The 22,167-nt window shown below is 42.6% G+C and overlaps 1 protein-coding gene across 1 annotated transcript; it reads left to right on the forward strand.

The window, feature by feature from the left end:
- Positions 1-6,579: 6,579 nt before the first annotated feature.
- Positions 6,580-10,803, forward strand: LOC124213141 (uncharacterized). Its single transcript, XM_046614086.2, has 8 exons — positions 6,580-6,859; positions 6,996-7,226; positions 7,634-7,695; positions 7,785-7,820; positions 7,904-8,042; positions 8,565-8,674; positions 8,760-8,787; positions 10,513-10,803. Exons 1-8 carry the CDS (start codon positions 6,781-6,783, stop codon positions 10,593-10,595), a joined length of 768 nt encoding a protein of 255 aa, XP_046470042.1. The 5' UTR covers positions 6,580-6,780; the 3' UTR covers positions 10,596-10,803.
- The last annotated feature ends 11,364 nt before the right edge of the window (positions 10,804-22,167 follow it).

Below are 22,167 nucleotides of genomic sequence, written 5' to 3' on the forward strand. Positions count from 1 at the left end.
GACAGTTTGGAATTTCGGAAGAAGTTGCCTCGTGCCGAACTTCGAAGAGGGTTTCAAGGTGTAATTGAGGATAAATAACCGGGAATTGATAATTTCGTCGAAAACTTACCACGGCCGGAAGCTTTTTCCTGGTCGAAAAAAAAAATATAAAGAAAACAACTGTCGAGCCGGAGTGTCTAACGACTGACGAATACCGCGCGGGTACAGATAAATGAATAAACATCCATTGCGGTAGCTGATTACAAAGTGAGGGGATTCAGTTGAGAAAATCCCTTCAACTTGAGACAAAATGTCTAGAGAGCGGAAATAGTTACGACTGTGTAATGAAGTTGGGACTCAATTCGGCTCCGAATAGATTGCCTTCTAATGAATTGGGTCGCAGCTGAGAACTGAGAAGGACGTGTTGCCACGGCTACGATGGACGAACTTGCGCTAAACTATATACCTACTCCGGTGCACCGCTCTGCGTCCATGCTGGTACGGAAGACACGCGCGTGTAGTATACGACACACCCGCGGCACTGCACAGCTTGCACACTGCGCAGTGCGACGGGTCGGAAAGGTGGGTATATCCATAGTATAGGGTGCGGGGCACACGGCTCCCCCGAGACTTGAACGAATCCTGTTGAATCAAAATCTCCAGTTATCGCATCCAGTGCTGATGGTGCACTTTGGTCCACATTCAGGGCGGAACGTACACCGCATCCTGGATATGCAAGGGAGAGCGCAGACGAGCTTACATTTTTGCCATTCCATTGAAGCTTCGAGGGGACTCGTAGGTTCTCGGTGTTTGATAAGTTTCACCAACTAGAACAACTCCTTGATCGTTAGTTACGGGCAATTGCCAACACTCGACAATGGTTTAGGAAAGTTTGACCACGGAGCTTAAATGCTCGACGAATTGTTCTGAAAATCACGTTTCTGACTCGATTTATTTTTTTTTTTTTTTTGTTTTACAAGACACGGGACGCGTCTCCTTAACCAATTCCACTTGAGCCCTTTATTCGGCGAAAGAAACAAGGAGGATTTGTTAGGACGGATTTTCTTGTGATTTTCTTTCGCCCGAATGACCAGGTGACTGCTCATCGTCCGTTGGTTCAAGAGATGACAACGTGGATGAGAAGTTGAATTATATCCTCGGGTAGGAATTACCGAGTGAGTGTTAATCAAGAAAGTTCTCAGAGGGTAGAAGGGCCGACGCTGTATGGTCTGGTACGGCATGTACATCGAGTTCCTAAGGTTAGGGATTAAGCCGGGGCTGAGAGACGACAAGGACGCCGGGTATCGCGACGCTGAGGAATTTCGAGCGGCGTTGCGGCGCCTGACGTCACACCAGAAACGTGACCGTCAAAGAGGGAAAATTTAAAGAGGCGCGAGCAGGATGCTTATAACCGATGCATGCGCGTGTATAAATCTCGAGTGCCGAACGCCGATTCATTTCAGTTTTGAAATTCATACCCTGAATCTCACCGCAGTGTCGACGGTACCTGTGACATCTCCTGTGCTTTTCTCTGCTTTCGATTTATTTTATTTTGAATTGATTCTACTCAATAAAAGTCAATAAAACCTTGATCTTCCAGACGGAATTCAAGGAAGTTTGCGAATGAAACCTTTTATCAAAGGCGCCTACAATAATTATACGTAATTAATACTTACGTAGATCTGATGACTTGTATATTGTTAGAGAATCGTCGGTAAAAGTTTGCTGAAAAGTTACGTCGTTAAAAAGTTACATCGTTATAAATACATTTAAGCTGGTTGCGCTGTGACATATTTTAATTAATGTCTCATATAAATATCAATCCGTTCGAATGTGTCACGGTAATATTTGGATAAAATAAGTCTGTTCTGTTACAGACAGATCCTTGACATACAATTGACACACGTAAGAATAGAAATATGAAATAAAAATTACTTTTAAATCGTTTGTAATAATTTAAAAGTTAGAATAACGTCCATCAATTTTGAGAATAATTCACATTTCCTATTCCTATTCCCATTTCTTTTTACGCTGTATTTTATTGGCCTAGACAGCTGTCGGACAGCTTTTGTGGAGATTTTTTTTTTTTTTCTTTCTCAACGAATAAACAACGTTGAAACAGATTCCAAATTTAAAGTGCCGAAATATGTTTAAAAAGTGCATAACCTTGCACACCTTTATTTGTCGATGAGTTAATTATAATATTTGTACCGTTTCAGTTAGTCCTCAATTCTATACGCTATCGCCAAAGGAGAGAACGATTTTTTTTCTTCTTCTTCATTGATTCTGATTCCGCTGACGTTGAAATGTCTGTGCGCATAGATGAATATCGCATTATACGGGACATGAAACATGCGATACGATACTGAGATATAATATGCCGGCTGTATGTGTGTGAATACCGCTTAAAACGATGGTACCTAAAAACCGTTAATCGGTTTTGCACACACGTGAAGCTGCGGGATTGAATTATCGCGTAGTAGTAGCACAGCATCTGAATATCACAGTTAAAAATCATACAGAAATTTTCTTCTTCCGATTGCGCGATTTCCGCAAAGAACAGGTTATAACTTCTTCGAGAATTGAAATTAGAATATTGCACAAAGTGTTTATTGCGAGTAGGTGTTTGTAGGAAAGATAATTCATCCACTTGTCCGCTGAGTCACCGGAAATAAGATAGCCAGAGCTGGTACCACGTAGGTACCAAGTTGATGTTTATTGGTAGCGATCTGGATGCTTTAGCTGTTTTACTGGCTGTCAGAGGCATGCCGTTGCAAACACCCTACGTCAACCTAATTTCTCAACGACGAGAAAATGGACATAAAAAAAAAAAATAGCGAGAGGAGAGCAAAAAATAACGTCATCCGCAACTAGGATTACAGTAGGGCAAAAAAATGTCGAGAAATAGGATACGCGGTACGGCTGTGAAATAGAAGATTCTCCAATTCGGAGACGGCTCTCTGTTTCGCATTTCTCGCAGACCTAGCTTCCGCCAAAAAGTAGTACCAGTAAAATTCCCCGAATAAAGTCAAAGACCCACATACGATTCGCGAGGGAAATTCTTATTCCGAAAAATCCACTGTCAACGGCTGAAAAATGTATAGATAGTAATACAGTACGTATTTTACCTGCATAATTTATGAACAGGTATTTTCATATTCATGTCCGTATGACCTACGTACATATTGTAACAATGAAGAAAACCGTGCCACTTTCAGTCACGTACTAACGTGCATGCTACCGCTACGATTACTTGCTCCCATAAATTATATCCCCCTCCCTTCGCCGCCTTGCCATTCTCTCGATTAATCTTACATCGTTCGAGTGGGATCAGGTACTGCGTTTAAGAGACATCCGATCAAACACGTTTCTCGGACAGAGATTCGTCGATTGGTGAACTCAAAAATGTGAAAAAAAAAAAAAAACCAATTAGCGAATCAGTGTCACGAAATCGGGTCAAATGAATGTAAAAAGACGAAGGGGTATTGAAACCATAAGCATCGTCCGTTCGTATCACCCGAGGGAGATACGAAATTCTGCGTAGGTTGCAAAAGAGGAATTACAAATGGAGAAAAAAAGCTAATCGAGAAAGAAAGAAAAAAAACAAAAAAAAAAAACCGTCGTCGTGCACAAAACAAGATCTGAAAATCGTCACCGCTGGGAGCGTAGATACAACGTGGATCCTTTGTCTCTGGGTGCTGCCGTAATATAGATCGCGGTAATTTGTCACAAGACTTTCGAGTTTCCAAGCGAAAAGCGAGGCGGCGGCGGCAGCAGCAGCAGCGAAAGGCACGAGGTAAAAGACGCGAAAAGTCTAAAGGTGGGTCTTTCTGCCGGGGACGCTGGCTGGTTCACTGGGTCGACAAGGTTAATCAGTCGGACGCGGGCTGGCTGTGACAGGCGATCGTGACTCGAGAAAAAAAGGAAAAATCCGGTAAAACGTGAGAGTTGCGAACCAAATTGCTGCCCGGGCGTAGCTGCAGGATCTATACTCGCTAAAAACTGTGCGAGACCGAAATGTTTAACACATTTTTTCCAACTTTCCTTCAAATCAGAAATAGCAAAAACGATTTTAGAGAATGTATTGTCTCGCGTAAATTTACACGTACAGGGCGACGAAGAAGACCGATTTAAAGCAAAATTTCAAAACTACCAGCTACTCTCGCAGCGGCTCGAGAGTATCGACTTGTACAGTCGACGTTCCATCACACGGCGAAGAGGAGGGTGGAGGATCGGCCTAACGATTGGCAAACAAATTCGCAACACTCACCGGTCAGCGAAGCCACTGTTTTCCTTTCGGCCAATGGTCATCGAGAAAGCTGTGTACGCGGAGTCCGCGCTCCGATGGGCGATACGTTTTCCCCGAGCTTTCCCCCCGGCAGCCCTCTTCCTCGATATTATACGGGCAGATAGGCAGCGTCGACGCATCGCGCCCTCAGACACACTCACAGCTGGCCCAAGGCCCCCGTTTGTATCAGGCCTACGGGGTTCGCTCCGCGAGCTATTAACACGCAATTATCTGTCGAGGGCATGCATGAACGGATGAACGGGCATGGAACGCCGAGGGAACGAGAGAGAGGGACGATCCATTTAACCCCAGACGCACCACGTGTGCTTCGCTATGTGCCGAGCTTGCTCACCCGTACGCATTTTGCGTAGGTGCGTTTATCTGCCTACGCAATGGTACAAGTATGTACGACATGAACGGCGAAAAGCTTCGCGTGTGCGCGGAGCGCGGAGATAGATAGAAATGTCGCCAACGCGTGCGTAGATGTAATCTCGACAGAGTAATCGAATTCCCTTTCCCCCCTCTTTTTACTATTCCTATTTATTATCCGTAGAGTGCACCACCGGATGGAATTTTTCATCGGCGGACAAGCAAACACGAACGAATACAGGATATTCCAGCTTGGACTGATCAGCACGCTATTTCGATCTTAACGTCTTGGAATTTTTCTGACTTTCTTAGATGCGTTTGATACATCAACCTCCCATTTCGATACGTGAACTGAAATTTAATGTACAATTCGACAGGATCGGTTCCTTGCCGTTTGTTTACGTATGTGGCTACGAATTGTTGGGTTGAGCCGTAGCGTCCTGTAAAACACGCGTCGAATATCGTACATATATGCGGTATATTGTACGTGAGAATTGAGGGAGAGAATCGTAGCTGGGTGGGTTGTGAAATTAAAAATGCAATTTGAAAACAAATCGTTGAAAAAGATGGTGCCGATGGAAATTGGCCGGCGGGCACAGGTGCTGGCAGATGGTACATAGTTGATTGTAGAATTTCATTAACACACCTTCGTTCTTTTATTTTTACCATCATACTTTTTCTCTCTCTTTTCTGCAAATTGGCCGATTTTGATTATTTTACCGTCGCAAAACTAAGTGTGCGAATACGTGCCAATGGTCTAGTTAAACGAAGTCGCTGCAGATGAGTAATTTATTTTTATTCGAAATCACCTGGCAAAAAATTGAGATCGTCAGCTTCACGGGCACTTTTGTCCGCTGCTGGAAATAACTTTATACCTCATTCCTAGAAACCTGTTCTTTCAACTCCTTATTTGAAACAATCCTTGCCAATCCGCGCATTCTCTCAAATTTTCGAGTCCCGATCCCACTCCACATCTCACGGTCAGGGTAAAGAGAGCTACGAATGAAGAGGGATCGTCAAGAAGCTCTAAATTCTACAATTCAATCGGATCTCGTTATACCGCGAATGGCGTAAACAATATATTATCCACTCGAGTTCTGCTAAGATCAACGAAGCGTGCTGCTCTATCATAGTTGTTGGTTATCCGGTGTATTGTTCACTGTTCCAGACAGTTGATCATCACTTCAAACTCCGAGCTCCTTTTCCCATTTTTCCCTGTACGTTGTACTATATAAATTTATATTTCTCTCTGGCCATGCAGCAGGTATCGAGGCTGTTTGTATTTCGCGTGTGGCACTCGCATCGAGTATATACGTACAGTTATACACAGTTCCAGTTTATACGATGGCAAAACTATGACCAAGGCGCCTGAACAATCATCGCAAGAAACGTAACTTGAAACTGTAAAAACACGGGGAACATGATATCGAATAAAAAAAAGGATCATGGAGCGAGTCGTTGACCGCTAGTGTTGTCACCGCATACCCACGTCTTGACTTGTTAAAAAATCGGCGTGAATGATAAAAAAAAAAAAAAAAAGATACATACTCAACGAGTTGTCGAGGAAGAGAGTTTACCGCGGTTTATAACGGTATTATACCGACGCAACGGTTGCGACTACTTTTTGTCCTTTTCCTCCTCCTCCTCCTCCTCCTCTTTTTGTTACGAGCAAGTGGATTTTGTTCAGGTCTGATCAATTCATCATTCCAGACTAACCTTGGCACTTCCCATTTCTCTCGGGCGACTCCGACAAAGTTGCGTGTCGGGCCTCTCTGAGTCAGGGAGGTGAAGGTGGGGGGGGTTTCGGTGTTCGCCTTGCAACAAGAAGGAGGAAGGAAGAAAGGAGGTGGAATTATGGAGAGAGACCGGAGGATCGGTCCTCCGATTGCCGGGATAGTGGGAGGTCTGTGGGTCGTGGAACAGTTATATAGCCACACAGTCTGTCACTGACCCTGTAAGCCTGGTTTCCTTCTAGGCCCAAGCTTCTCCTCGAACGGTTTCCTATTCACTTCCCAGTCTTCGTTCCCCGAGTACGAACCTCGGAGCTCGGTTCAATTACAGACTTTTACCAGGGTCCCCGAGATATATCCTTTCGCGGATCTCTTGGTCCTCCTAAACTAAAACGAGATTTAGGAGTTTCAGACATGAGGGTTCTTGTGATTTGTGCTCTCCTATTAGCCGCTGATCTCGCTGTCGCGAGTGCCTTTAGCAGCGATGAATTCGGTGAGGGTAATTCAATTACGGATCCCCGGATAAGATATTGAAAATAATTGCCCACCGTTGCCTTCGTTTGACCTTGCCTAATCGCACGCGTATCGTTGAGTGAATTTCTATTATACCTCTGTCGAATTATGTCCAGATGAATTCTTCCGTGATGAATTCGACCAGATTTCCACCCGCGTCCGACGGTCGTCGGAGATGGAAAAAGGACGCGATACCGCGCAGGGAGACGGTGAGAAAAAGAAGAAGCCTCGTCGTTCTTGCTGCGGTGAAAATGACGATCTGAAAATTCTCTGGGGCGACGGCGTCAGAGACATTAAGAAGGAGTGTTTCGATCAAGCGAAGAAGGCTACCGAAGTCGTGAGAAAAGGTGAGCAGTGTCACGGGCGCAAACTAAATGAACAAAAACAATTATCGATCAAAAGTTCAGTCGACGCTTGATTACCAAAAATCTGACGCCGAGCTATTCGCTGAGGAGCGATGAAGCGTAAGGAACACGCAATCTCGGTGGCTCGTTAATAAACATTTTGACTCCGTCAGCTGTTGGCTGTTTAGTCATTTTATATTGCCTGTTAAAATCCACACCCGTTTCCTTCTCGAGAAAATATTTCGCGAATCTGAACATCGGAGAACTCAAGAGAGCAGAGGAATTCCGGGGGGAGCGAGGGGGATAAAGTTATCTCTATTTAGGTTAAGCTAGGTGCCTCGCGAAATTTCCCAGATTTATACAATTCACTGGAGAGAATTCCGTTCAACCTGAATTATTCTCATTTCCAGCCAGAATGATGGAAGAATACGAGGGATTCATCCACGGCAACAGAACCAAAGAGGAATACATTGTGAGCTATTACTTACGCATTTTCGCTTACTTTAGAATTAAGAAACAAAACAAAAAAACCTTACCGAAACATTGACCATTTTCCAACAGTGCGCTGTGCAGTGTATCGGTCAGAAAAAGGAAGTTGTAAGTAGGATTCGTTCTAAAGCGTTGTAGGAGTGAAAAAATTTGAGATCCCAGACCTAATTTTTATCTTTGTTTCTGGCTAGCTGGACCACATGGGAAACGTGATGAAGGAAAGTATGGGAGAATACGTGAAAGATACGTATTCGTCGGAACCGTGGAAGGCGGAGATAGCAGATCAAGTTCTGGAAAAGTGTTTCGCCGAAACGCAAAAGCCCAGCGAAGGTGAGAAGTTGATTCAAGTTGACGTATAAAAATATATTGAGCACGGTCACGTTAACGGTGTTGCAATTTTTGTTATCAAAAAAATAAAAATAATAAAATAAATTGTATTCGCTGAAAGAAAAAAGCTACACGAAATAATAATATCCACCTGGGATGCACGACGACCTGCTTTCTTCTTCAACGGTGACTAATCACTCCCATATCGCGAGTCAGCGATGCTACGACCTGATTTCTTGTTAATAATAATAAGAGAAAGTATGCACGAAGACGCAGGGGAGTTATTGTCTTCCCGCAGCTGTTCGCGTCTTTGCGTTATTAATATTTATACACGCGGATGTTTCTCACAATCGGCTCAGAGTCGACGTTATGGCTTTTGTTAGAGCAACGCGATCGTTATAACTCTCCCTTTGATAAAATATTATCACTGTGACATTCGCCGACGGTGGATAGGCGTAACGCGTTACTAGTTAACAGACACGATATACTTTATAGGCACATTATAATAAATTTCAACCCCTGCAGGTGAAGTGTCAACGGATAACGGTGCAGTCACGAACGGGAGATCGGTGCAGGCCAAGTGCAATAAAAACGGGATTGCCTTCATTCACTGTCTCTGGCGAGAGATGCAATTGGTGAGTTAAACTTTGAGGATAAATGTATCGGAAAGCGGTGAGGTGAACACGTCGTGATATCATTCTCCCGTATATCCTGTTTCAGAATTGTCCGGCCGACAAGCTGCGTGAGAGTAAGTTGACGTTCCTTAACTTTTGGTATGTAACGCTACGTAGGCTCTATGTAAAAAAAAGAAATTGGCGAAAAATTGCGAGAACTGTTTGTAGTAATTAAAAGGTGTTGTAGAATCGTTTTACCGCAGCATAATAAATTCCCTGAGCTTTTTTCGCCGATCAAAAGTTGGTAGGTAGGTGTAGGTGCCTGTGCAGGCAGCAGATTTACTACAGCCGGCACTTAAAATTCACTCGACAATAAACGCCTCCTGTAATTACACCTATATAACTACGAATAGAGCTGCTGCACGGAAACTGCGCATAATGGAAAGACTGGACGAGAATATTCCGGTGCTATCAAGACTATTAGACACGACTGAGCAGAGCCCGTTTATCAGTTGGAGTGAAACGAAATGATATTTTCGCAAAAGCTTGTAGCTACCCACCTATAAACCCGACCGCACCTCTCATCTAGCCGAGTAATTCAACCGTGAAAATATATATCCTTGCGGCTGGTGAACGGTCCGCGGATAGTGGGATTTGCTTGGGGTGGAGGGAGACGATAGTCATGGGGGGCGATGGAAGTATAGGAAAGGCCGGGTCTTCCGCAAGATGAAAACAGGATTCAGGAAACGGCAACTCTTTGAGCACCCTGCAGTTTCCGTTCGGTATTATTCACAGTTACTGAGTATTGTTTAATGCAATTTTTTTTTTTTTTTATCTTCTCTTTTCCACCCTCTCTCGAGCTTATACATTCACTTCTCGGAAGAATTTCGTCCAACCCCGTCGGGATAAGCTGGCCATTGTTACGTGAAAATATACTTTGTGTCAATTATGATTATTCTCACAAACAAGTGAATCTGTCCTGTGATTTTATCATTCGAATGATTTGACGCCACAACGTTGGAATCCGTTTTTTATCATTCCGAATTTCAATCATTTACATTTATGTGACATCATATCGTGACATATCGATGCATTCAGTATTATTCAGAAGTTTGGTGTCTCAATTATGTTAACGAATACCAACGACTAATTAATTAACTTCGAGCGTTCAACAAAACCCTCCAACGTAAGCTAGAATTAAAAGTTTTCAGAGCATTGTAGAGGAAGAAAAAAGAAAAATCGAATATCACTTTTTCAACATCCTTACAGGATGATTTTCAACAATAGAGCGTACACGAACACACCGAAACAATAAGCTGATCAAAACGCCTAATATTAGACGTCTCAATTTGGCACCCGGAAATGCAACTTATAACAAAAGAAAAATCGGGCAACAGGTTCGGGGATCAATTATAAAGATCCAACGTATAATACCGATCGACTTAAATCACCGCGACCAATTGTATTGCGAAGAAACGATGAGCGGGGTAATATCGATGCTCCTTCTCGAAAGATTGCCTCAGCTTTAGAGGTCCTCGACTATTGGCTGTATCCAAGCAAAGCTCGGATTACTTTGTTGTTCCAAGTTTCACAAGGGTCTTTAGTTACTCGAAAATCTCGGGTTATTTTGCAGCATAGTCGCGCATATACGTATACGTACTGTGTCGGTATAGGTGTAAGATAAACTGGCGTAAAGTTGAATAGCCTCGAGCGTACAAGATATGCGTTATACCGCAATCGCGACGCACGCACGTGTGAAGCTTCCAAGAAGTCGGGAACCTGCCGAATTCCTGCTTATCCTTGTTTCGATTTTATACACAATTCTCTTCGCTTCGTTTCATTTAATTTTTATTTTTCAGGCCGAAAATGTAACAGACTTCGAGAAAGGCTGCGCTTGCAGGAATCCGCAGTTAAGAACGGGACTGAGCGCAGTCTTTTCTGAACACGTACAGGCGTTGGAAGTTGTTTTTAAGTTACTTTGCTTTATTTAATTTAAGCTGAGAAAATCACTCGTACAATGTTTGACGTATGACATTTTATCTTGTTAGTTTTTCTCAAATTTTTATTTATTAAAAACGATCAGTATACATGTATTTATATATAGTTAATTTGAATTCTAATTTCATAAATGTGTTGATAAACGAAGATAATATGAAGGATATCCCAATAATTACGCCTCCCAACTCGAACACATCACAATGCATGCCTACTCCCGGCTCGCACCTAATTATCAATGAAGGTTACTCAAGATTGATCCGGGAGAACCAATAACGTGGTGGTTAGTGCCACTGGTCGGGGTTACCTCTTGTAATACCCAATCACTGCAGCTAATAGCCTCTAATCCACACAGTAGTTGACCTGCCTCTCGATAGGATATGCCGAGCTGTGATCAGCTGTTACCGACGCCGACGTAACAGTCTTGGTACGGTAAGATCTCTGCTTTTGCGGCTTGGAAACTTTCAGCAACAATGTTATCATAACGTGCGAGCAAAATTTTCAAAGGAAGACGATTCTGACCCCAATCCCCCGACGCTGATCAAAGGAAAAGGAGATAATTATCCCTCAACCCCACACAAGAGCAGACATTTTACAGCGCGTGTCGTTGATACCTATACTTTGATAAATAGTGCGGCGGGAATACGAGAGAGAAAAGGTTGCCTCGCAGAGGTTGAAAAAAAAAGCAGCTTGGAAATAATTAAAACAGCTTACATCGAATTCGAAAACATAATAATATTTCACAACGAATGGCTTCCGGCCATTTTCTAAGATCATTCTCATCGCCACTACGTCACGCGGACTTCGTCTGCAGTTATAAATATCATTAGGACTTCGAATCAGCTAACAAGAGCATTAGTAAATGGCACTAATAATGTCGTTACTTCTCCCAAGTATTTAACCATCATTTCGTACTTCGAAACTTAATCTTCTCTCTTCCCAATGTCAATCCAAGTCCGCCATGCTTGACTCCAACTATCATGACTATGTTACACAGCATTGATGCCGTTCGAGTAATCTTCTCGTATGGAATGTAACAATTGTTGAATACTCTACACTCGCATTGTCAGAGCCATCGCTACCTGAGTTCTGAGGGTGAAGTGTGGAGGGTGGGTGGATGGCACCGCACGTCCGGCCAATGTAACGTGACGCCACTCGACAGCGACTCATGGATCGTCGGTTCTAATCCATAATTAGCAGGCTCTACTCGAGTTGCAAACTGGAGCTGCACTACGTCGTCGACCTGTGGCTGGAATTCTCGCTCTGGCACGGTGGTATAAAAACTGAAATTACGAAGGTAATAGACGAACGGATAATACAGTCCTCGATTTCGACCTCGCGGATTCGTGCATCTATCTTTCGCCACGTTTTTAGAGTTCTAACTCTGAAAGAAAATCGTTTTCGAGAAATCTACTCGTTCGATTAGCAGCCCGTCGAAAACTTGAGATTGTGTTCCAGCCGTGGGAGGCAGGCAAACTATTGGAATCAAACTACGAACACATACGGGAATATCGGTACGCATGGGTACGAGCGTGACTAGACGAGGGCGTGGAATGGGAGACCAAATTGCAAGTTTCCCGGTCTTCATATTTGTTGAAAATTCAAATAGCGAGCAATTATGCAGAGTTGATGTTTGCTCCGATGAAAATTTACCATATCGTAGACTCAAAGGTGCTGAGTGCAAGGCAGACGACTTTGGAGAGTACGAGCGATTATCGTTACGCTTGTATTTCACCTACGGGCGAACACACTGGCAATGCACGGGGAATTCCCATTTCTCAAACTGATCTAACAAGTTTTCCATGTTTGAACCGACCCGCAATTCTAGCTCTAGCTAATTCCAACTCAACCCTGCGACATCGGGTGTCTAACTAAACGCAAGGCATTAGACACGTATGTATTATGTTCTGCCGGAATACACCCATAAATTTTGAGACGACGTTTATTGTTACCGTCGTTCGAACGGAAAAACATGACTACGGTATATGAAACCACTTGGTATGTAATATTTATCCAGTCGTTTCTTTCTGCATTTATTTATTTAACCGCAATGGAGCAGAAATTTTATCTCCACGATGGAGACGCAGAATTTACGTCCGTTCGGAATCAGATCACTCTCACACCGAACGAAGCTCTCGTCTATCAGCCATAATTTAACGGGGATTGCGTCACGGCTGAAAGTAATTTAGCTTTTCGACAACTTTACGAACAGTCCTTACCCCTCTGCATCATTGCGGAATAATACGTGGGAGCTAAAGGATTCCCTTTCTTTACGCGCAGATATTCGTATGTACTTGATACTCGATAAGAAATTCGTCAGCAATCGGTGTGTACGCTGCCTAAGCCAACAAAAAGAACTTTCCCAGGAAAATGTATGCCGCAATAGGTTCGTTTCAGTGTTGAAAAGGGAAGGTCAAAGTTATGTATAACATTATGTATGTAAACGTATTATATATACCTCCATGTGTGCCGCGTGTGCGCGAAAATGCGAGCATGGATTCATATTTTTTCTGCCTTTCCGCTCCGAAGATTGATACGAAAATGGAAGATGGATAGAACTTAGTAAAACGCAGGGAATAAATTACTTCGTAAAGAATCACGTTCACGCATTATATACTTTCGTGATACGGATGTAACTATGCATATATCTTTTTTCAAGAGAGAGCTCCGTTCAGAAAAACAAAGTTGAATAACGTGCAAGAAAAAAAGCGAAGGTGCAAACAAAACGGCGTTTGCGGCATCCAACTAGAGTTTAAAAAAATGCTTCTTTCAGTTTATTGGAAGAATTGAAGAAAAATTTTTCATCGCCAGTCCGTAAAATTCTCTGGCTGGAAAAACTTTTCATGTGCAGGCGTCAATTATCTGTTTGAACTACCCAATGCATGAGTATTTTTCGGTTCAGTGTACCAGGTGCACTTGGCATTTAATACTTGGACTAGCAGATATTCAACTCGATGAGAAATTCGGTTCGATAAAAACAAACTAAAAAGACAAGTTGCTTTTGAGATACGATAAATTTGACTTTCAACGAATTCTGCTTACCGCTAAATGTTTTTTCCTTGTGCCGTAGCTCGATGTATTTTTTATTTTTTTTCCCCCACCCCCCATTTACCCCTCTGTCATGCATTGATATTTCTAAAAGGAGAGCACTCGCGAAAGTTTTTATACAGAAAAGAAAATCTACGAGCCGGCGTCGTCGCTGTGTGCACTTAAATTTTTATGTCCCGTGACCAATCCTTCGCAAAGACTTATTTTTCACCACTAGCATAAGTGTCTCCGATATTTCGATTACTTCTTTTATTTTGACACCGTTCCCTTTTTTTTTTTGGTCCATACATCCGTTAGTCTACAATTTTTATCATTACCATTCCCTTATTTTCAATGTTATTTTGGAACTAGAAGATTGATCAATCGCGTAACGAGATTCGTTTCACTCTGCAGTCTATATCGTATGGAGAAATATGTCGTTGGGTACAAATTTTAGGTCGTTAATCTACAGATGCAGGCTCTTAACTGTTTCCGGCACGGTGAGATGTAATAGAATAATACGTTGCGCAAATGTTGGAACATGACACGACTGAAAAAGCTTTATGGATTTGTTGCAACCGAACGACCTGCGCATCACCATCGCGAATATAGCAACACGACCAGTGACACCTCTAGATGAAAATGTAATACTCTACTCGTCGTTCATTGTTTGATGAAAATACAACAGCGTTTTAGTTTGCACGTAAACTGGTGATCAGGAAATGAACACGTCGCACTGTGCCCGGATTATTAACGCTTTTTGATGAAATGAAGCTTTTGTCGGACACCCTGCAGCGATTTTCTACATCGTTATAACAGAGTTAAAATAACGCAGATCACCGAGGCGATAATCTGTACCTTAGGTAAAAAAAATTCAGCATCGAATGCAAAGCCAGCTTGTCTGTTGCATTCAACGTTGATATTCGCGAAAAGTTGCATAAGCGCGCAAAAGCCTTGAGAGAAACGCGTTGCGTGTTTGAAAATAAATAAAGAAAGAGAAACCAAATAATGAAACAAAAAGAAAGCCTGTAGCAAGGAACCAGCGAAACAAAAGGACGAAGAAAGAGCGACGTGTCACAAAGGATAATGAGGAAATTGCTTCGCTGATGAGTGCACACGTTGATCCAGCGGCCCTCTGAAATAATAATTTGAATTTGGTCGGTCACTGACCGTAACTGTAAAGGGTTGTCCTCCACCGTCGTTTCAGTTAACGCAACTAAAGTGTCCGGCCAGTGGCGTAATTAAAAGATCCCATGCCCGTGCCCTTTAATAACGCTTAAGCGGTTTACTTCCATACAACCAACCGTTGATTACAATTTCCCAACCCTCTAGCTCATCAATCTTGAGATAATTCCCTCGGTTTCAATGGAAAATTTCCCCCCTTCGAGCGAATTGTAATTGAAGGAAAAATGAAAAAAATTAACTGTAAAAAAAAAAAAAAAAAAAAAAACACGTTAAAAAATAAAAGAAAAGGAGAAAGAAAAAAAAAAAAAAAAAATTGCTACCGTTTCGACATACGCGCGTTATTTTCCCAGTTGAAAAATTTCCACGTCACTGGATCAGACACAACGGTAATACACGGTTTTTGTTGAACGGGATAGGATAGGAAATAGGCCCGTGGGGCGAAGCCTGACTGTGTCACCTCGCTCACCCGCTGTTCAGACATCAAAGAGACCTCCATTCGCTCACGAAGTACTCTCGGTCCGATCGCCCCGCACCGCGGGAAGTTCGATACGAGCAGGGGTGGGGGGGCGAACTTTCGAAGCAATAAAGCTTCGAAATACACAGGAATTTGTATCGTTTTTCTAGTGACCCTTTTTTTTCTTTACTACGCTACCGAAGGTCTTCCACTGCCATGTTCATCGTCGGATTTTCGCGGTTTCCTGATGGGTGGAACAACGGTAAGGTGAAAGAATCCCTTACTGCGATACTGAAGAATCGTGGTCGGTCTTCTTCTAATACATTTTACCAATGACCCAACGATCACGAACGAAAAACAAGCGTTACTCGTAATGCATAAAAAAGGAGGAACGAAAATAAACACAGGGGGACAGAGTGTAATGTGGAATATTGAGAAAACGTGTGACGAAATTTACGACGACATACACACGGTATAAATGTTATGGAAAAAAATTTATGGGAATGATTGTCATACGGTGCGCTGCAGTACTTGGCAAAAAGTAGCCGTTACGGGACACCTTCTATTTATGATGCAAAAATTGCGTCAACTTGGAAAACGTGGGTGGCATGTAATTGTAATGCGACACTGACAATATTCGTGATAATACCAGAGAGAAATACCTACACAATATGCACAATATGCACATGGATGGATAGGTGTGCATTTAATTGTACGACGATGAATCCGATTGTAGTATATCTGAGGATGGCGTAAACCGATTGTGCTGAATGATTGCACGCCTTAAGGTTCCGAAATCTTCCTTTCACCGCAAATTCCTACTAGTCCCTAAAGTCAAAGTAATTCGATAAAAAGCTCGCACCAGAGCTGCGCCATCGATTCGAGAACAGAACGCTTTCAAAAGGGACGAAAACCAAGCCATATAAAATCCCTCAAGAGCCATAAAGTCGGAAGGACTTCTCGTCAAAATAATTCCTTGTCCTAAAAAAAGAACCTATTTCTACCTCCAACTTTAGTGCTGGCAGTTGAATGCCATTCCTTGAGTTGTGAGGTTGTACTTGGGTTTTGTACATTTAATATTCGTGATTTATACTTTTACTTTAAAGCCGTGGCGTTTTACTTGCTTAAAACTTGTTGCCGTTGCAAATCTTATGGTGAAGAGCGGTACGATTTAAAGCGTGGTCGAAGAGCATATGATTGAAGGATGCACGTCATTGCAAAGCAATAATCGAGATAGAGGGTTATTTATCTATTATCCCTTTCTTTTCTCACGATCTTGGTGTTGTAAGTCTTCGACAAGAAAACAAATGGGGATACTTTGGTCGACTATTACTTACTGACCGAATTCCGAAAGTGACACACGCGTACCTTCCGGGCCCCGTTTGTCTTGCTTACTTTCGTACATTATTATATACGTGTGGCTTAGGTCATATCACTGGCACCGTTATTCAATGCCTTCATAGCTACTCAGCTGAATTATAGTGCCTTCAACGTACAAATTGCAAGAATATTATTCTCATTTGAATTGGAAGTTTTTTTTTTTTTATTTGAACTTGTGCTGCAATCAAAGTTTCAAAATTCACAACCGAAAGGTCGCTAGGATTTACCAAAGCTAGTCAACTAAGCTCCCTCCTTTTCATTTTTACTAAAACTTTGACTACTTTCAAAAATTCCCAAAATCTCTTGATTCACATGCTGTACGAACGTAATGATGATAAAGATAAACGGTGACGTACAGTCCTAAATCGCGATAATTATCTCGAAAGAGATGGAGCGACGCACAGGAATAGTTGTACGGCGTTAAGTCTAGCGTCTGGAGATTATGCGACACGTAATCTCGCGTAGGGAAGGCAAATGGGTAGTAAATGCACATGCGCTGTATGCATACATGAATAATATGTACATGTGATTGCGAGTATATAAAGCGTGCCTGGTGATTAGAATATAATGTATATGTATATATTTAATAATAATAGTAATAATAATAATAATAATAATAATAACGATGATGACGATGACGAAGACGACGACGACGACGACGATGATGATAACGAGACCGATCGATGAAACGAATTTCACGTAACGATATGCTCGGAGTCGTTAAAATTTTTCCGAACGTGTTATAGCTGACCTCACCCGGATCTAAGATTATCAAACTGCAAGTTCATAGTCTGGCTATCATGCATTATTCAATGGGGCCGCAGCCGAACAACCACTGTATTATAATTCTCACGTCGTGTATATGAAGATTTTCTTTCATTTTCCAGTTCATTTTGTTTCTCCACTCTCGTTACGTCTCTCTTTCTCTTGCTTCGCTCTTTGTGCGCCCCAGACTTTCGGAGAAAAATCTTATATTTTGTTTTATGCAAGAACTTTCACTTTTAACCATGTCTTCTACAATCATCCCCGATTTCGTGAACGCAAATTTCTCAAACAAGTCACGTCCATGAGTCGAGTTTCGAGAACTCCGATAAAAAAAATCGTAGCATTCATAGTCTGTGACCAGTCATGACCAACATGATCGGTCTAAGTTGAATGCTGCAATGATATTATTTCTTGATCTTTGAAAATTTTGATACTGATCCTGCAGCCAAGAAAAACGTGATCCCACTCAAGTGGGGAAAGAGGAGAGATCCACAATTGCTATCGCTACGGAAGTGTTTTGTAGAAATCGTTGAAAACCAATGTAATGTATGTGTAGACGGGGAAGAGGTGCAGTGGTAGAATTTTAAGCGGCTTCCAAGATAAAAAGAAGAGGGACTAATTTATTCCTGCACCGACGGGAAATTGCAGCGTAATTATTATTCGGATTTAACGAAAGCGCTTATGCGGTTGTTGGCAGCTCTTCCGCCTTGCCTCTGCCCGCGATCCTTGTAAGACCACGATTAACCCCCGGATCCGGCTCCGTAGTGAAATTGAGCTACGAACATTTCATTCCTGATTTCGGTACTAATTTTTCGACGAAGCAGCTCCGCGGAGCTTCCTTTTCACTAATTAGCACTGGCTCTTTCCGCTTTCATTTACGAATCTATTCCTGCAGCCTTGCTTGAGAGTTTGCAAAAGAAAATTTTGATAAAAAAAAAAAAGAAACAACTTCTCTAACCGCTCAACAGCAACGAATACTCTTCCATTCCCTGAGGATACGAAGATGTGTATGGCTGCAAACGCGTGCGTGATGTGGCATAAGCGCAGTATATCGCCAACGCTGCTGTAGATACGTTATCGCCGATTCCGTAGTTTCAAATATAGTGATTATCGCGGGCGTGACAAGCGACTTAACTGCCGGTGTCACGTATCATATCGCTCTGGTTACTGAATTATTTATAATTTTAATCTCTTCCACTTAGCCACAACGCGGCCACGTAACACGTACCCAACACGAGAGCTAGAGAGTGAGGGGGAGAGAGCGAGAGTGCGTGGCATCGCATGACCGAAAGTGGTTGTAAATATATCGAGTAGCAATGTGCGATTATCGATGATCTTATCGCGACTCCATGGATGCGATAAACCGATGATCCCTCGCTTGAACGGCACGGAAAAAAAGGAATTCAGGAGAAAAAACGCAGGCTAGTGTTCCGTGGACTACCGATGCTAGAGATTGCGAATTGTTTAAAGGTTCACGACATTCCGCACGATGATACGGGGATGCGTATGCAGATGCAGGGCATAGAGACGCTAATTGGTTGGAAAATTTAGACAATAATTAGTTCTCAAAAGAAACTTGTAAAGAAGAAGAAGCAATGCACGAAAAATCGTCCGTCATGCATTTGACTACCTTTAAGGTAATAAAATCGAGTTGAATCTAGATGGTCTAGCGATATTATCCGGCATACATTTTTCATCACTTTGTTAAAGTCCGGAAGAATAATAATACGCGGTATGAAAGTTTGAGAAGTGGAAGGGGAGAGTCGATCCTGTCCGTATAGGTATAAGTTATAATACCAGTCCAATCTCTCGGCTGCTAAATGCATCGCCTGCACCAAAAATCATACGGTGCTTGGTTATTCATGGCCTTCCAACGATCATAAATAATGCAATCTCAATTAATATTACTCCCCAGTTGTTATACTGGCTTAATAATTCCAGGTGGAAGTGATAATAGCGTCTTACATGCGGAGGCTTCATTATTCATGCTTGACTCGGAGAGGCGCGGAGTTGCAGGTTCGTTGGTGACTCCTTCCTTCCTTCCTTCCTTCCTTCCTTCCTTCCTTCCTTACTTCCATCCTTCCTTACTTCTGGTGCCTCCAGCCACCGGGCTTGCATGTGCCCAACGTATATACGAGAGCCGAAGTTTCTGCACTTTAAAAGCCGAGTAAATCCCGAACTTAAAATGGCTGGATTTTTCCCATATCTCAATATCTGATTTCTCGAACGATCGATTTGGAACACGAATTATGTACTTCGATCAGAGTTATCCAGCAGGCAGCCTCTTCCCGGACGATGAGAACTGACGAAAAATAATCGCTCCGGGTCGGCGGATCCTGTCACTGCCAATCTGACGTCGCTGAGTTTGCAGAACAATTCTCAGGACGCGAACTGGTCTGAAAGTGAATTGAGGAAGTAACTTATGATAAAGGAAGCTCCTTTGCAAGGTATTCTCTAATTCCGATCCGGCGGTAAACATTCTACGCCAAGAATGTCTCATCAGTCCAACCAGGAATATTTATTCTTGTCGTATGATAATCTGAACCTCGTACAGACGTTCTTCCTCTTTATCAGTCATCATTCAAAATTATTTTCCAGGCTTCTATGTTCTGAACTGGGTCCGCGATTTCCGCGACGCAAGATTCGCGGCCCGACAATCTGCTAATCTGGCGTTGTGAGTTTGCAGAACAATTCCCAGCACGCGAATTGGTCTGGAAGTAAATCAAGGTGGTAACTCATGATGCAGGAAGCTTCGTCGGGAAGTATTCATCAATTCTGATCCGGCGGTAAACATTCTACGCCAAGAATGTCTCATTAGTCCAACCGGGAATATTTATTCTCATTGTATGATAATCTCAACCTCGTACAGACGGTCTTCTTCATTATCAGACATCATTCAACATTATTTTCCAGGCTTCTGGGTTCCGAACTGGGTCCGCGATTTTCGCGACGCAAGATTCGCGGCCCGCCAATCTGCCAATCTGTCAATAATTTTATTCAAAGATCGTTGCCGGGTCTTGAATCCTCTTCCAGTGTCAAATATGCAGTGCTTCGAATCCTGAAGAGTTGTACAAGGAGCGAGAAAGCAGATACACGGAAACTGTTATATTAAACGTCTCTCGGCTGCCAACCACGACTGTCGCCTCAACCCTGTCACGTTATCCGGAACAGCTAGCGCCCTGACTGACGTATTCAAATATACAACGATATCTCGCCTGCACTCGAGTCTCGGATGGCTGCTACCGGAAGAAGTCTCTCGCTTACCATATTTATTGGACTGCGATGGTAGAGAAAGACGGTCGAGTCGCCATAAAACCAGCTCTAGTCGGATTCAGCAATCTGCCTCGAACCATCCTTTCACGACGTTTTAATAATTGAACAGCTCAAATCACAGGATGGGATGTAGCGTATATGTACGTATGAATTTCGAAGGCCCGCTGGTATTACATATTTGAGGCGGGTACCTTAAACGCGGAGAAAACGACTGATGGGGGCGGGGATCGATGGTGCAATAGTGTATATCGGTATACGAGGGGATCCGTTTTGAAAGAATTAAATTGGAAAATTCCTTCGCCTTATTGTTGGCCAATTCCAATTGAATGGCGTCACGCTTTGTATACCTATACTACACTTACGTATACCGGTAGCGAACCTCAGATACGAATCCGCGGAAATTTCCACCGATTTTCAGTGGTCGGTATTAGTATAGGATCGGCATCTTCGATTATTTCGTAATTTTCACCAATGTGTCGTTCTGATCATGTTCAGGATTTTCAAATTCCTCTACATCATTAACGGACGAAAATAAGTATTTTCACAATTTGTATAACAAGTTGAGAAGGTCGGATGGGAATTGAATTTTCGTTCTTTCTTTTAAATGTTTTTTGTTGTGTTAACGAGATTATCGGTTCCGAGATAAATGATCCTGCTTGGAAGATGGGAGGAGGGGGAGGGTCATTATTTCACTGTTATCTTGATTTTGGGTTATTTATTGGTCAATCAGTTATCGCCAAATTCAATTTAGTTGCCACCGATAGGGGATCACGGTCGCTTAGAACGGACCATAGGATTGGTTAATTTCAAAGAGCGATGGATCCGCTGTTTGTTCATGCTGGCTTTTTGTACCTAGGAAACGCAATTTCAATCTTTTAATTGGAATCGATTAAACGCAATACCCTGACCGCCGCTTATTACCAGCCTCCCTTCGAATGTTATCCCGTACATGGCATGATATTCTGTTCTTTTTTTTTCTACCGATTTCTCTCTTACGTTTTTATCGAAAAAAAACCAGAATTCGCGAGGAAAAATAATAAACAATGGACAAATGAACGAGTAATTATTTTTGATCAATTTCGCACCGATGTTAAACGGGCATTATTCCATTACATCTCATCCCCCGTAGCGACGGCGTGAGAATGGCAAAAATTCAGTCATGTGTTCAAACATGCAACTCCCTTCCCTGCTCGATGTTAAACAGAGGGAAAGGAGTCGCCGTATATACCCGCCTAGAGGTTTTATGGATTACAAGAGGCGAAATATTCATGTGAGAATAACCCGGCTGCGGACAATCCACCCAGATACGGATGTCGTCGTCCCCTTTCGATGGTGTTAATGTGTAATAATTGTTCACTAAGTGCTGCTAGTACTTACGTATCACGCGACTGTAATGGTACAGTGAGTTAGTGTGCTTGGAGGGGTGATTCACCTA

The sequence above is a fragment of the Neodiprion pinetum genome, chromosome 2, assembly GCF_021155775.2.
Source record: "Neodiprion pinetum isolate iyNeoPine1 chromosome 2, iyNeoPine1.2, whole genome shotgun sequence".
Classification (NCBI taxonomy): domain Eukaryota; kingdom Metazoa; phylum Arthropoda; class Insecta; order Hymenoptera; family Diprionidae; genus Neodiprion; species Neodiprion pinetum.